Consider the following 14428-nt stretch of genomic DNA (forward strand, 5'->3'; position numbering starts at 1 on the left):
TCCAGTATAAACAAAGTGATTGGAAATTTGATTATTCCTAAAATAACAGTTCGTCGCTAAGAGTTTCTTACAGATTCAAAATAACCGATTCACGACTTACGTGCTGTTTACTGCGCAGGGGACCACAACTGTAGAGGACTGCAGGCTGGTGAACATTTATTAGAACTTATGCTATCGGTTCACAAAGGTGGAAGCAAATAGGCACCTCGCAAACGTATAAGTACATGGTATCACGTAACATTCCGCCAGTGCGGACGGTATTTCCTTCGTGATACATTACCCGTGTTAAAATGGACCGTTTACGAATTGTGGAAAAGGTCGATATCGTGTTGATGTATGACTATTGTGATCAAAATATCCAACGGGCGTCTGCTATGTGTACTGCTCGGTATCCTGGGCGACATCATCCAAGTGTCCGGACCGTTCGCCGGATAGTTATGTTATTTAAGGAAACAGGAAGTGTTCAGCCACATGTGAAACGTCTACCACGACCTGCAACAAATGATGACGCCCAAGTAGGTGTTTTAGCTGCTGTCGCGGCTAATCCGCACATCAGTAGCAGACAAATTGCGCGAGAATCGGGAATCTCAAAAACTTCGGTGTTGAGAATGCTACATCAACATTGATTGCACCCGTAGCATATTTCTCTGCACAAGGAATTGCATGGCGATGACTTTGAACGTCGTGTACAGTTCTGCCACTGGAGACAAGAGAAATTACGGGACGATGACAGATTTTTTGCACGCGTTGGATTTAGTGACGAAGCGTCATTCACCAACAGCGGTAACGTAAACCGGCATAATATGCACTACTGGGCAACGGAAAATCCACGATGGCTGCGACAAGTGGAACATCAACGACCTTGGCGGGTTAATGTATGGTGCGGCATTAAGGGAGGAAGCATTGGCCCCCATTTTATCGATGACAATCTAAATAGTGCAATGTATGCTGATTTCCTCCGTAATGTTCTACCGATGTTACAACAAGATGTTTCACTGCATGACATAATGGCGATGCACTTGCAACATGATGGATGTCCGGCACATAGCTCGCGTGCAGTTGAAGCAGTATTGAATAGCATATTTCATGACTGGTGGATTGGTCGTCACCGATCTGACGTCCCCGGATTTCTTTCTGTGGGGAAAGTTGAAGGATATTTGCTATCGTGATCCACCGACGACGCCTGACAACATGCGTTAGCGCATTGTCGATGTATGTGCGAACATTACGGAAGGCGAACTACTCGCTGTTGAGAGGAATGTCGTTACACGTATTGTCAAATGAATTGAGGTTGAGGGACATCATTTGGAGCATTTATTGCATTAATTTGGTATTTAGAGGTAATCACGCTGTAGCAGCATACGTTCTCAGAAATGATAAGTTCACAAAGGTACATGTATCACATTGGAACAACCGAAATAAAATATTCAAACGTACCAACGTTCTGTATTTTAATTTAAAAAACCTACCTGTTACCAACTGTTCGTCTAAAATTGTGAGCCATGTATTTGTGACTATTACAGCGCCATCTATCACAAGGCGAAAAAAGTGGTCCAAGTAAATCATTCAATGGGGGTTCCTATTTAAAAAAAAAAAAACGCTTTTGATATCCGCTATCTAGCGGGTCAACCATAGCGCCATCTGGTTTCCCCCTTCAAGCTATACAAGTTTCGTTGTTTGTAGTTTTTTCATTTGACTCTTATTTCGTGAGATATTTGGCCCGGTCACGATCAAAATGAAATGGTTCAAATGGCTCTGAGCATCTATGGTCATCAGTCCCCTAGAACTTAAAACTACTTAAACCTAACTAACCTAAGGACATCACACAACACCCAGTCATCACGAGGCAGAGAAAATCCGTGGGACCACCCTGTATATCACTCCCCCTCTCTACTACTCTCTTTATCGACTTGCCGCAGTCTGCCAGGTGGTGTGGTGTAAGCACGGCTTTTCTTTTCCAGGCCCGCAACGTGCAGTGCGTGCGCATCTGCCCGCGCATCGAGACGCTCCACGCGACGGTGATGGCGCGCAGCGGCGACTCGGTGCGCGCGGCGCACTGCGAGCGCGCCATCGCTCTGTACCCCAACGGCACCCTGCACCACGAACCGTTCTGGGACGCCAACGGCGGCGACGTCTTATTTGTGTCCTGCACGCACCTCCAACCCGACGGCACCAGCTTCAGGTGAGACCACCTACCTGTGTCAGCCACAAAACTTCTTAGTCTCTTGCAGCACGTACTTCTCGTGACTTGCTAGAAGCTATTCGTAAATGCAGAAGCATTTTCTGAGCGTAGCTATAAACTGCTAAACGAAGAAGAGTTTTATACCACCTGTATACAGGGTGTTCGAAAATTCCCGTTACTAAGTTCTAGAGCTTGTAGGGGGAGTAAGTAGATGATATTTTGAACGGGAACCCATGTCCGGTTACGTACCATTTGCTTGTTACAGCCATTTCAAAACATGTTGACAAGGCGACCATTTATACAAGTAATTGATTAGGCGTGTCTCAGTACACTTTTTTTTTTTTACACTTCCACTCATTAATGTTGTTGTTGTGGTCTTCAGTCCTGAGACTGGTTTGATGCAGCTCTCCATGCTACTCTATCCTGTACAACCTGCTTCTTCTCCCAGTACGTACTGCAGCCTACATCCCTCTGAATCTGCTTAGTGTATTCATCTCTAGGTCTCCCTCTACAATTTTTACCCTCCACGCTGCCCTCCAATACTAAATTGGTGATCCCTTGATGCCTCAGAACATGTCCTACCAACCGATCCCTTCTTTTAGTCAAGTTGTGCCACAAACTCCTCTTCTCACCAATTCTATACAATACCTCCTCATTAGTTATGTGGTGGGGGGAGGGGGGGGGTTGGGTTGTTTTGGGGAAGGAGACCAGACAGCGAGGTCATCGGTCTCATCAGATTAGGGATGGACGGGGAAGGAAGTCGGCCGTGCCCTTTGAAAGGAACCATCCCGGCATTTTCCTGGAGCGATTTAGGGAAATCACGGAAAACCTAAGTCAGGATGGCCGGACGCGGGATTGAACCGTCGTCCTCCCGAATGCGAGTCCAGTGTCGAACCACTGCGCTACCTCGCTCGGTTTAGTTATGTGATCTACCCATCTAATCTTCAAAATTCTTCTGTAGCACCACATTTTGAAAGCTTCTATTCTCCTCTTGTCCAAACTAGTTATCGTCCATGTTTCACTTCCATTTATGGCATCACTCTATACAAATACTTTCAGAAACGACTTCCTGACACTTAAATCTATACTCGATGTTAACAAATTTCTCTTCTTCAGAAACGCTTTCGTTGCCATTGCCAGTCTACATTTTATATCCTCTCTACTTCTACCATCATCAGTTATTGTGCTCCCCAAATACGAGAGCTATCCACAAAGTACATTACGTTTTGGAATTAAAAATAAATAAAATATTGGAATCTTTTTTTATTATATACAGATGAAAGCCACACTTAAATACTACTTTTCTACATAGTTGACATTTAAATTAAGGCACTTATCGTAGCGATGGACGAGCTTGGAAATTCCTTCGCCGTAAAATTCGGCCGCCTGCGCCTTCAACCACGTGGTTACCTCTTCTTGAAGCTGTGCGTCGTCATCAAAACGCTGCATAGCCAACCACTTCTTCATTGCTGGGAATAAGCGGAAGTCGCTCGGTGCCAGGTCGGGACTGTACGGCGGATGAGGAAACAACTCCTACTTAAAAGATTCGAGAATTTCACGAGTGGCATTTGCCGTGTGGGCCCGGGCGTTATCGTGAATCAGCAAGATCTTTGAGCCCAACTTTCCCCTGCGCTTGTTTTGTATTGCTCTTCTGAGGTTTTGCAGAGTTTGGCAATACCTTTGAGAGTTTATTGTAGTGCCTCTTTCCAGGAAATCCACAAAAATCACATCTTGTCTGTCCCAAAAGGGGTAACCACGTGGTTGAAGGCGCAGGCGGCCGAATTTTACGACGAAGGAATTTCCAAGCTCGTCCATCGCTACGATAAGTGCCTTAATTTAAATGGCAACTATGTAGAAAAGTATTATTTAAGTGTGGCTTTCATCTGTATATAATAAAAAAAATTTCCAATACTTTATTTATTTTTAATTCCAAAACGTAATGTACTTTGTGGATAGCCCTCGTAGCAAAACTCCTTTACTACTTTAAGTGTCTCATTTCCTAATCTAATTCTCTCAGCATCACCCGATTTAATTCAACTACATTCCATTATCATCGTTTTGCTTTTGTTGATGTTCGTCTTATACCCTCCTTTCAAGACACTGTCAATTCCCTTCAGCTGCTCTTCCAGATCCTTTGCTGTCTCTGATAGAATTACAGTGTCATCGACGAACTTCAAAGTTTTTATTTCTTCTCCATGGATTTTAATTTCTACTCCGAATTTTTCTTTTGTTTCCTTTGCTGCTTGCTCAATATACAGATTGAACAACATTGGAGAGAGGCTACAACCCTGTCTCACTTCCTTCCCAACCATTGCTTCCCTTTTATGTCCCTCGACTCTTATAACTGCCATCTGGTTTCTGTACAAACTGTAAATAGCCTTTCGCTCCCTGTGTTTTACCCCTGCCACCTTCAGATTTTGAAATAGAGTATTCCAGTCAACACTGTCAAAAGCTTTATCTAGGTCTCCAAATCCTAGAAACGTAGGTTTGCCTTTTTTAAATCTAGCTTCTAAGATAAGTCGTAGGGTCAGTATTGCCTCACGTGTTGCAATATTTCTACTGAATCGAAACTGATCTCCCCGAGGTCGGCTTCTACCATTTTCTCCATTCGTCTGTAAAGAATTCGCGTTAGTATTTTGCAGCCGTGACTTATTAAACTGATATTTCGGTAATTTTCACACCTGTCAACACCTGCTTTCTTTAGGATTGGAATTATTATATTCTTCTTGAAGTCTGAGGGTATTTCGCCTCTCTCATACATTTTGCTCACCAGATGGTAGAGTTTTGTCACGGCTGGCTCTCCCAAGGCTGTCAGTAGTTCTAATGGAATGTTGTCTACTCCCGGGGTCTTGTTTCGACTTAGGTCTTTGAGTGCTCTGTCAAACTCTCCACGCAGTAACGTATCTCCCATTTCATCTTCATTTACATCCTCTTCCATTTCCATAATATCGCCCTGAAGTAATCGCCCTTGTGTAGACACTCTATATACTCCTTCCACCTTTCTGCTTTCCCTTCTTTGGTTAGAACTGGGTTTCCATCTGAGCTCTTGATATTCATGCAAGTGGTTCTCTTTTCTCCAAAGGTCTCTTTAATTTTCCTGTAGGCAGTATCTATCTTACCCCTAGTGAGATAAGCCTCTACATCCTTACATTTGTCCTCTAGCCATGCGTGCTTAGCGATTTTGCACTTCCCGTCGATCTCATTTTTGAGACGTTTGTATTCCTTTTTTCCTGCTTCATTTACTGCATTTTGTATATTTTCTTCTTTCATCAATTAAATTCAATATTTCTTCTGTCACCCAAGGATTTCTACTAGCCCTCGTCATTTTACCTACTTGATCCTCTGCTGCCTTCACTACTTCATCCCTCAAAGCTACTCATTCTTCTTCTATTGTATTTCTTTCCCCCATTCCTGTCAATTGTTCCCTTACACTCTCCCTGTAACTCTGTACAACCTCTGGTTTAGTCAGTTTATCCAGGTCCCATCTCCTTAAATTCCCACCTTTTTGCAATTTCTTCAGTTTTAATCTACAGTTCATAACTAATAGGTTGTGGTCAGTGTCCACTTCTGCCCCTGGAAATGTCTTACAATTTATAACCTCATTAATAGCCAACGAAATTGCTCGTGTACACGTTGACGGGTTCCCGTCTACCTAATGCAGTACGACCTCTTCCATTTCGGATGTGCGGATGCTCCTTAGATCACTGCAGTCACACCTGCTGACCGTGAAGGTACTGTTCGTCGAAACCGTTGTTTAATTGTGGCGAAAAGAGTATGCGATGTAGTCGGACGTTGTACAGAATGATCTTGATACAGGTGACAAGCAGCTCTTCCGTTACTGTGAGTTTCGTCATTCAGAAGGGTTATGTCGGCGCATTCTGCAAACGTGTAATCAACCATGTTGCTCTAACAAACACTGACACGTGAAAGAGGCTCGAACCAGGTAAGAGACGTAGGAACCACGTCAAATGTCATCATCCTGTCCGACGTAACCAGCCCCCACTATGATTACTCTGTTGCATACCTTCGTAGCAAAGATGTTTTCAAACGGCTGTAGCACGGAAACAATATGTTTCAGGACTTTGGTTCCTATTCCTACTCACTCCCCTCTACAAGTCCTAGAAGTCTGTAACGGGTATTTCCAACACCCTGTACATAGGAATGTGTGTAGGCTCTGATTCAAGGGGGACAGGCCACGAAAGAATGAGCCTTATAAGCCTAAAAACATAACTTTGTTCTCAAGTGAAAAAAAACCCACAATATTCAAATTAATAGCAGACTGCTCGAAACTGCTGCTCCGCCCCATGCTTTGTGAGATGTTGTATAAGAGGTAAGTATAGTCCTTCTTTGAACGCGACTGTTTAGGACACTCTCGTATGGCAGTAACTGTTTAAATGTAAAAGATGCTGTCAGTGCTTAACAAGCAAATAACGAAAAAATACGACTCATCAAGCGCAAATGTTTTGAAAAAAGTGCTAGAAGTGGTTTTCAGGCCAGAGTCTAACAGGTATTCTTAAGGTCTTTATACTTCTAGCGTTCGTGAAGGTGAAATAAGGAAGGAGAAAAGTAGCTCACATGGACAGTTTTAGGAGGCCACAGTTCGTAAACCCATTCGTGAACGTAAAGGGAAGAAGCAATATACAGAATCCTTTACCCCGAAATGTCCAGTGATTTAAACTTTACTTTCTGCATTAATACCGTCAATTCCACATTCTTTCAGCTGACTAGGTCTGTGAAAGAACTTATTAAACCTACAGTGTGTGATACAAGGAAGGACAAGACCACAGTAATCAGTCGCAATACCACTGGTTTTGTAGTATTATAGCATACCCAGATATCAGCTATAAATAGCCATCTTCTTTCCTAAAATACGAGGGTTGCCCAGAAAGTAAGTTCCGATTGGTCGCGAAATGGAAACCACAGTGAAAACCAGAAATGTTTTATTTGCAGCAGTTAGGTACACCTTCCACCTACTTCTCTACATGGTCGCTGCTCCATATTCGATTGTTGTCGTAGTGTTGTATCAACTTTCCAATATCCTCGTCATAGAAATTAGCCGCCCTGTGGTTTCGGCCAGTTATCTGCACTGGTCTGCAGCTATTTGTCTGTGGAAAAATTTTGTCTTCATAGCCAGCGGTTCTTGTGAGCAGAAGAGACTCAGGGGGAGCCAATTACGGGCTGTATTGTGGGTGATCAAATACTTCTCATCCGAAACGCTGCAGGAGCGTCTTCATTGCCCCTGCAGTGTGCGGCGGAGAATTGGCATGAAGAAGGAACTGGTCGACAGTGGTGTTATGTGGGCTGCATGACACAGGCGAAATCTTTAACCAGGCCCTCATACTTGAGGGAGACGCTATTCCCTACGCAGCTTTATGTGCTCACTGTTCACTCAAAATTGAAAAGGGCAACGCGACACGATCGACAGACATACTGGAGACACTGCCCAACACATCTGTGTATAGCTTTACCGGATTTTCCCGGTGGTTTCCATTTCGCGACCGATCGTAACTTACTTTCTGGACAACCCTCGTGCAATGAAATTACAGAATTTATCTAAAGCAACAAGTGAAACACCACGTTGTCCAATCACAGTGATCCATTATAGTCAACATCCCATTTGAGTGAGTTATAATCCAACAAACTCGCAACAGTATATGTCACCAAATGACACTACTGGTGCATGGGCAGAAGGAAACTGATGTCGTTGTTTACGACAAGTACAGCAAAAAAATGGTTCAAATGGCTCTGAGCACTATGGGACTTAACTGCTGAAGTCATCAGTTTCCTAGAACGTAGAACTATTTAAACCTAACTAACCTAAGGACATCACACACATCCATGCGCGAGGCAGGATTCGAACCTGCGACCGCAAGTACAGCAGCCTCAGTTTGCGACATATAGTGTAAGTAACGCCCCTTATATTACAAATTAACTAACCGCGTTATTACATGTGTAGTAGTTTCATACCTGGTCGCTTCACCATTAATATGTGAACGAACACATTGTAAGTCGGCATTTCTTGATGTGTTTTAAAGATAATATGCAACTATAATTACTAATATCATTTTATTAAAAAAAGGTTTTAAACTACTGCTTCTGTAAGAAACAAGGTTAGTTTTGTTCGTAATATAGAGGTCGTTACTTACAATACATGACGCAAACTGCGCCTGCTGTATTTGTAGTAAAAAACAACTTGAGTTTCCTTCTGGCTATACACCAGCAAAGTCCAATGTTGATGCGTACTGCTGCAAGCCTGTTAAATTGTAGCTCACTCAAATGGGATGTTGACTATATTGGATCAGTACTACTAGATAACCTAGGGTTTTACTAGTTGTTGTTGTGGTCTTCAGTCCTGAGACTGGTTTGATGCAGCTCTCCATGCTACTCTATCCTGTGCAAGCTTCTTCATCTCTCAGTACCTACTGCAGCCTACATCCTTCTGATTCCGCTTAGTGTATTCATCTCTTGGTCTCCCTCTACGATTTTTACACTCCACGCTGCCCTCCAATACTAAATTGGTGATCCCTCGATGTCTCAGAACATGTCCTACCAACCGATCCCTTCTTCTAGTGAAGTTGTGCCACAAGCTCCTCTTCTCCCCAATTCTATTGAATACCTTCTCATTAGTTATGTGATCTACCCATCTAATCTTCAGCATTCTTCTGTAGCACCACATTTCGAAAGCTTCTATTCTATTCTTGTCCAAGCTGTTTATCGTCCACGATTCACTTCCACACATGGCTACACTCCATACAAATACTTTCAGAAACGACTTCCTGACATTTAAATCTATACTCGATGTTAACAAATTTTTCTTCTTCAGAAACGCTTTCCTTGACATTGCCAGTCTACATTTATATCCTCTCTACTTCGACCATCATCAGGTATTTTGCTCCCCAAATAGCAAAACTCCTTTACTACTTTAAGTGTCTCATTTCCTAATCTAATTCCCTCAGCATCACCCAACTTAATTCGACTACATTCCATTCTCATCGTTTTGCTTTTGTTGATGTTCATCTTATACCCTCCTTTCAAGACACTGAGTTTTACTTATTGTTTTATATTAATCAATTCTGATTCTGTAATTTCCTTGTATTTTAGCACTGAAGATGGCTATTTATAACTGAAATTTGGATATGAAATAGTAATAAAAAACAGTAGGATTGCGACATATTGCTGTGTTCACATCCTTTGCTACAACAGTCTACGGTCGTTATGTACAACGGTTCCTTATGGAATCAAACTTGATACAATGTACAATGTGAGGCCAAAGCCAACCGATACTCACTGGTTTTCGTACCACCGCATGCCAATCGTCTGACAAGTAGCATGCGATACCTCAAGTTGTTATCACTGCTTTGGAACTGAACTGAAAAATTTGCAACAAGTAATTAAATTGTCAAAAAAGTTTTGTACCATCTACATTGCAATTTGTCGGCTACGAGCCTCGAAGTGTCTTATCGAATCGATTTCCGATGCCAACTGGACTTCCCGGCAGTTAGATAGCCCCACATTTGCTCAGTTACGTAATTTAAAGTTCTCGCAACGGATGAAGTAAAATTGGCCCACGTAAATGAATAAATGAAGTAGGTATTATCTACGTATAGAATTGATACAAAAGAGGGTACTACTCCCTTATTTACACTAACACTCACAAATATGAGAAACTTTATCCAAGTTCCCAGACTGAAAATTTGCTCTCTGCATCGAAATGTGCGCTGATATGAAATTTCGTGGCAGATTAAAACTGTGTGCCGGGCCGAGACTCGAACTGGGCAAGTACTCTACCGACTAATCCAACTAATCATGACTGACGACCCCCTTCTCACAGCTGTACTTCCGCCAGTACCTCGTCTCCTACCTCCGAAACTTCACAGAAGTTCTACTGCGTACCGCTCAACACTAGCACAGCAGGGAGAAAGGACATTGCGGAGACATGGCTTAGCCACAGCCTGTGGTACGTTTACAATTCTGGAACACGAAAGAGCTACGTCCTGGCTCATTGGAGGCAACTGGGTGCGTGCTGTCTACCCGGACAGCACACAGCCATTTCCACAATCAATTTTGTTATAAAGAAAGTGAGCAAGGAAACAAAATGGCTCTGAGCACTATGGGACTTAACATCTATGGTCATCAGTTCCCTAGAACTTGTTAAACCTAACTAACTTAAGGACATCACAAAACACCCACTCATCAGGAGGCAGAGAAAATCTCTGACCCCGCCGGGAATCGAACCCTGGAACCCGGGCGCGGGAAGCGAGAACGCTACCGCACGACCACGAGCTGCAGACGCAAGGAAACACCTGGAATGGAACCAGGCTAAGTGGCGTCAGTTTCTCTTCACCAAGGAGTGCAGGAATTGTGAAATGCTTTATGAGCATCGTAGAAGAGTGTGGAGATGGCCAGTTACTCGGGCACACAATTCCACAGGTTCTGCAGACAAGGCGATTAGCGATATTTTGGGCCGTTGTCAACTACAGATGTCGCACGCCTGTCATTGCTATCGAGGGTAATTGTAGGGCTGTGAAATATCGCGTCTAGGTAACCCAACTTATTTTTAGGCCCCACAGTCAATATTTCGGCGATTGGTTTCTCCTTGAAGACGATATCACGTCCACCTCACGAACAGCTTCCATGAGGTAGGGATCAACCGATTAGAATGAAGAAAGGTATCTACTGGCGTGAAACGAACTGACGATGTTTCAAACCAGCTGAAGTTTGCAGTGGGTCCTCGCTGGAACCCTCGTCATTCACTGGATGACTACATAGAGCCTCAGCTGAACAGAAGGGTGACTTGAGCAGTAACGTCTGGACCACATGTTAGATGTTTCAGTCATGCTACAATGCAAGGGGTGGAGCAACACGGCGTCGAATGTTAGCCAGCAGAAGATCTTCGTTTCAAATACAGGGTGAGTCACCTATCATTACCGCTGGATATATTTCGTAAACCACATCAAATACTGACGAATCGATTCCACAGACCGAACGTGAGGAGAGGGGCTAGTGTAATTGGTTAATACAAACCATACAAAAATGCACGGAAGTATGTTTTTTAACACAAACCTACGTTTTTTTAAATGGAACCCCGTTAGTTTTGTTAGCACATCTGAACATATAAACAAATACGTAATCAGTGCCGTTTGTTGCATTGTAAAATGTTAATTACATCCGGAGGGAACGGTGATGGACCTTAAGTACAGAAGAGACTGGAACAGCACATTACGTCCACATGATAACACCTTTTTATTGGTCTTTTTCACTGACGCACATGTACATTACCATGAGGGGTGAGGTACACGTACACACGTGGTTTCCGTTTTCAATTACGGAGTGGAATAGAGTGTGTTCTGACATATCAGGCCAATAGATGTTCAATGTGGTGGCCATCATTTGCTGCACACAATTGCAATCTATGGTATAATGAATGTCGTACACGCCGCAGTGCATCTGGTGTAATGTCGCCGCAGACTGCCACAATACGTTGTTTCATATCCTCTGGGGTTGTAGGCAGATCACGGTACACATTCTCCTTTAACGTACCCCACAGAAAGAAGTCCAGAGGTGTAAGATCAGGAGAACGGGCTGGCCAATTTATGCGTCCTCCACGTCCTATGAAACGCCCGTCGAACATCCTGTCAAGGGTCAGCCTAGTGTTAATTGCGGAATGTGCAGGTGCACCATCATGCTGATACTACAAACGTCGACGCGTTTCCAGTGGGACATTTTCGAGCAACGTTGGCAGATCATTCTGTAGAAACGCGATGTATGTTGCAGCTGTTTGGGCCCCTGCAATGAAGTGAGGACCAATGAGGTGGTCGCCAATGATTCCCCACCATACATTTACAGTCCACGGTCGCTGTCGCTCTACCTGTTTGAGCCAGCGAGAATTGTCCACGGACCAGTAATGCATGTTCCGTAGATTCACTGCCCCGTGGTTTGTGAAACCCGCTTCATCGGTAAACAGGTAGAACTGCAAAGCATTCTCTGTTAATGCCCATTGACAGAATTGCACTCGATGATTAAAGTCATCACCATGTAATTGCTGATGTAGCGAAACATTAAACGGGTAAAAGCGGTGACCATGCAGTATGCGCATGAAACTACTTTGACTCAGTCCACCGGCTCTCGCAATGTCCCGTGTACTCATGTGTGGGTTCATGGCAACAGCAGCTAACACACCAACTGCACCCGCTTCTCCTGTGACGGGCCTGTTACGGACCCGTTTGCGTGCTACGACCATACCTGTAGCATACAGTTGGCGGTAGATGTTTTGCAATGTGCGGCACGTTGGATGCTCTCTGTCCGGGTATCGCTCTGCATACACCCTGCAGGCTTCAGCTGCATTTCGTCGACACTGTGACAGCTAGACCAAACCACAACAGTGCACTACAGCCACACTCGTAAACACGGTCGTCATCGTAAACCTGTCCCTGCAGATGCTGCTCGCCGACCGTGGCCCGTGTTTGTTACAACACGCAACTGAACGTCGGAGGTTTCAAGCGTCAACTTTAGGTTACCTTATCTATTGAAGTGTTGCACTTCGCCACACAAGATAAACGCTGCCCAAGATATACCAAATCTAGTGAAAAAAATAAAAGTCGTCTGCTTCGACTGTAGGGAATGAGAAGTCAGAAGTACAATAACAAGCGTAATATAATAAGTACAAAATAAATGGGGCTCGCAGTAAGGTCAGACGGGCACTGAGTGCCAAGGGCACTGGTCCGAGACTAAGATCACCGAGAAAAACTCTACTTGGAGCCAAGTAGGGAGAGAGCGCCTGCTTGACGCGAAGTTCGCCAGAAAACTGGCAGTATGTTAAGTTCGTGGCTGGTAAGTCTGAGTTCAAGGATGACGACTGTTCAGGTTTACGTTCAATAAAATAACACGTAGAACTTGGGTGAAAAAAGCCGGAACGTCCTATTCAGAATAACGTCACTAATGATGTATGAACCGGGCTGGTGCTTTAGCAAACATCCCAGGATATCAGCCGGTATAAGAGTCCGGGAGAAAAAGCGATGAGGAGTCCTGGCAGTGGCGGTTGTCCCTAACGATGGACTTCGAGAGCAATCCAGTTTGATGGAGTGAGTAACGCCCGTCGCCTAAACCAGGTTAGACGATAGAAGCCAGACTGACTCGTGCTGTCTTTTTTTCTTTATTGTTATTTCAACCTCCCTGCCAAACATGGGCAGGTGGTGGGCTGTCAGCGAATGTAGTTTGACGCTCTTCAGCCACGTGAGAGAAAAATTTAAAAAAAAAAGTAATATAAAACCTGTACATGGCGGTTGACAAAAATAAACGTTTTGCACTGTAAAAGACAAATCGACAATTTCATGTCCATTATAATTATCCGGGCTGTTATGCCGTGGTCGGTTGGTGAATTCTTTGTCAAATCCCAACGTTTCGTCCCCGTCTGAGGGAGACATCTTCGAGGGGGTCTGTAGCTCGATGGAAAGTCCAACACACCCACTGGCTCGCTACTGACTGCCGCTAAATTCCGTGTCCGCGCGCTCCCGCGCCGCGGCGTCACGTCACGTGTTTTGAAAACGTCAGTGCAATTGGCCACTGCCCGTTGTCGTCGATCGCCGTTGCCATCACCCAGTAGTGCACGGGTGGTACACATCTTCTTTAACACCAGCATCCATATACCGTTTAATTTCACGCCCTCCTCCTTACGATTGAAATTATTAGGGTGTTTAGGGATTTCGATTGCCTCCCTGTAGAGCCTTTCGTAATATCCGCTTGTGGCCGCTAGTGCAATCGACAATTGCATAATTTTGAAAAAATGAAGGAAACCACAGGATCCTTTATTGGGTGCACGTCTGGTTTCGGAACAGTTACAGTTCCATCATCTGGTGTAAAAAATTAAATTACTTAATCTCTGAGGTAATCCTCACTCCAATGTTGTCATGGAACCAAAGACTCCGTGTCACAAATGTAAAAGGGGCAAAAATTCCACAGTAGCCGTTCCCGAGTGGTGCGCGACCAGGAACACAAACAGTCTGCGTCTTGGTTGCCCACCACGAGGAAACGTCTGCTATAGAATTTTTGACCATATTACTTTTTGACGCAGAATCTTTGGTTCCATGACAACATTGGGGTGAGGATGACCTCAGATGAATAAATGATTTTATGCGTTTGTTTGCAGGGCCATCTTCCGCAACACCTGTTAAAGTCAGTTATCATAAGTTTTTCTCCTGACCTTACTGCAGTTTGAATAAAGAGAATTACACCAGCCGCGTTTCGCTC

General features: G+C 44.0%; 1 protein-coding gene across 1 annotated transcript in view; it reads left to right on the forward strand.

Moving 5' to 3' along the window:
* The window catches only part of LOC124722205, a 272233-nt gene that overhangs the window by 125429 nt on the left and 132376 nt on the right, over positions 1-14428 (forward strand). Inside the window, exon 3 of the mRNA XM_047247401.1 lies at positions 1962-2182. Within this exon, the coding sequence (XP_047103357.1) occupies positions 1962-2182 (221 nt within the window). The remainder of the gene's footprint in view (positions 1-1961; positions 2183-14428) is intronic.

The sequence above is a fragment of the Schistocerca piceifrons genome, chromosome X, assembly GCF_021461385.2.
Source record: "Schistocerca piceifrons isolate TAMUIC-IGC-003096 chromosome X, iqSchPice1.1, whole genome shotgun sequence".
Classification (NCBI taxonomy): domain Eukaryota; kingdom Metazoa; phylum Arthropoda; class Insecta; order Orthoptera; family Acrididae; genus Schistocerca; species Schistocerca piceifrons.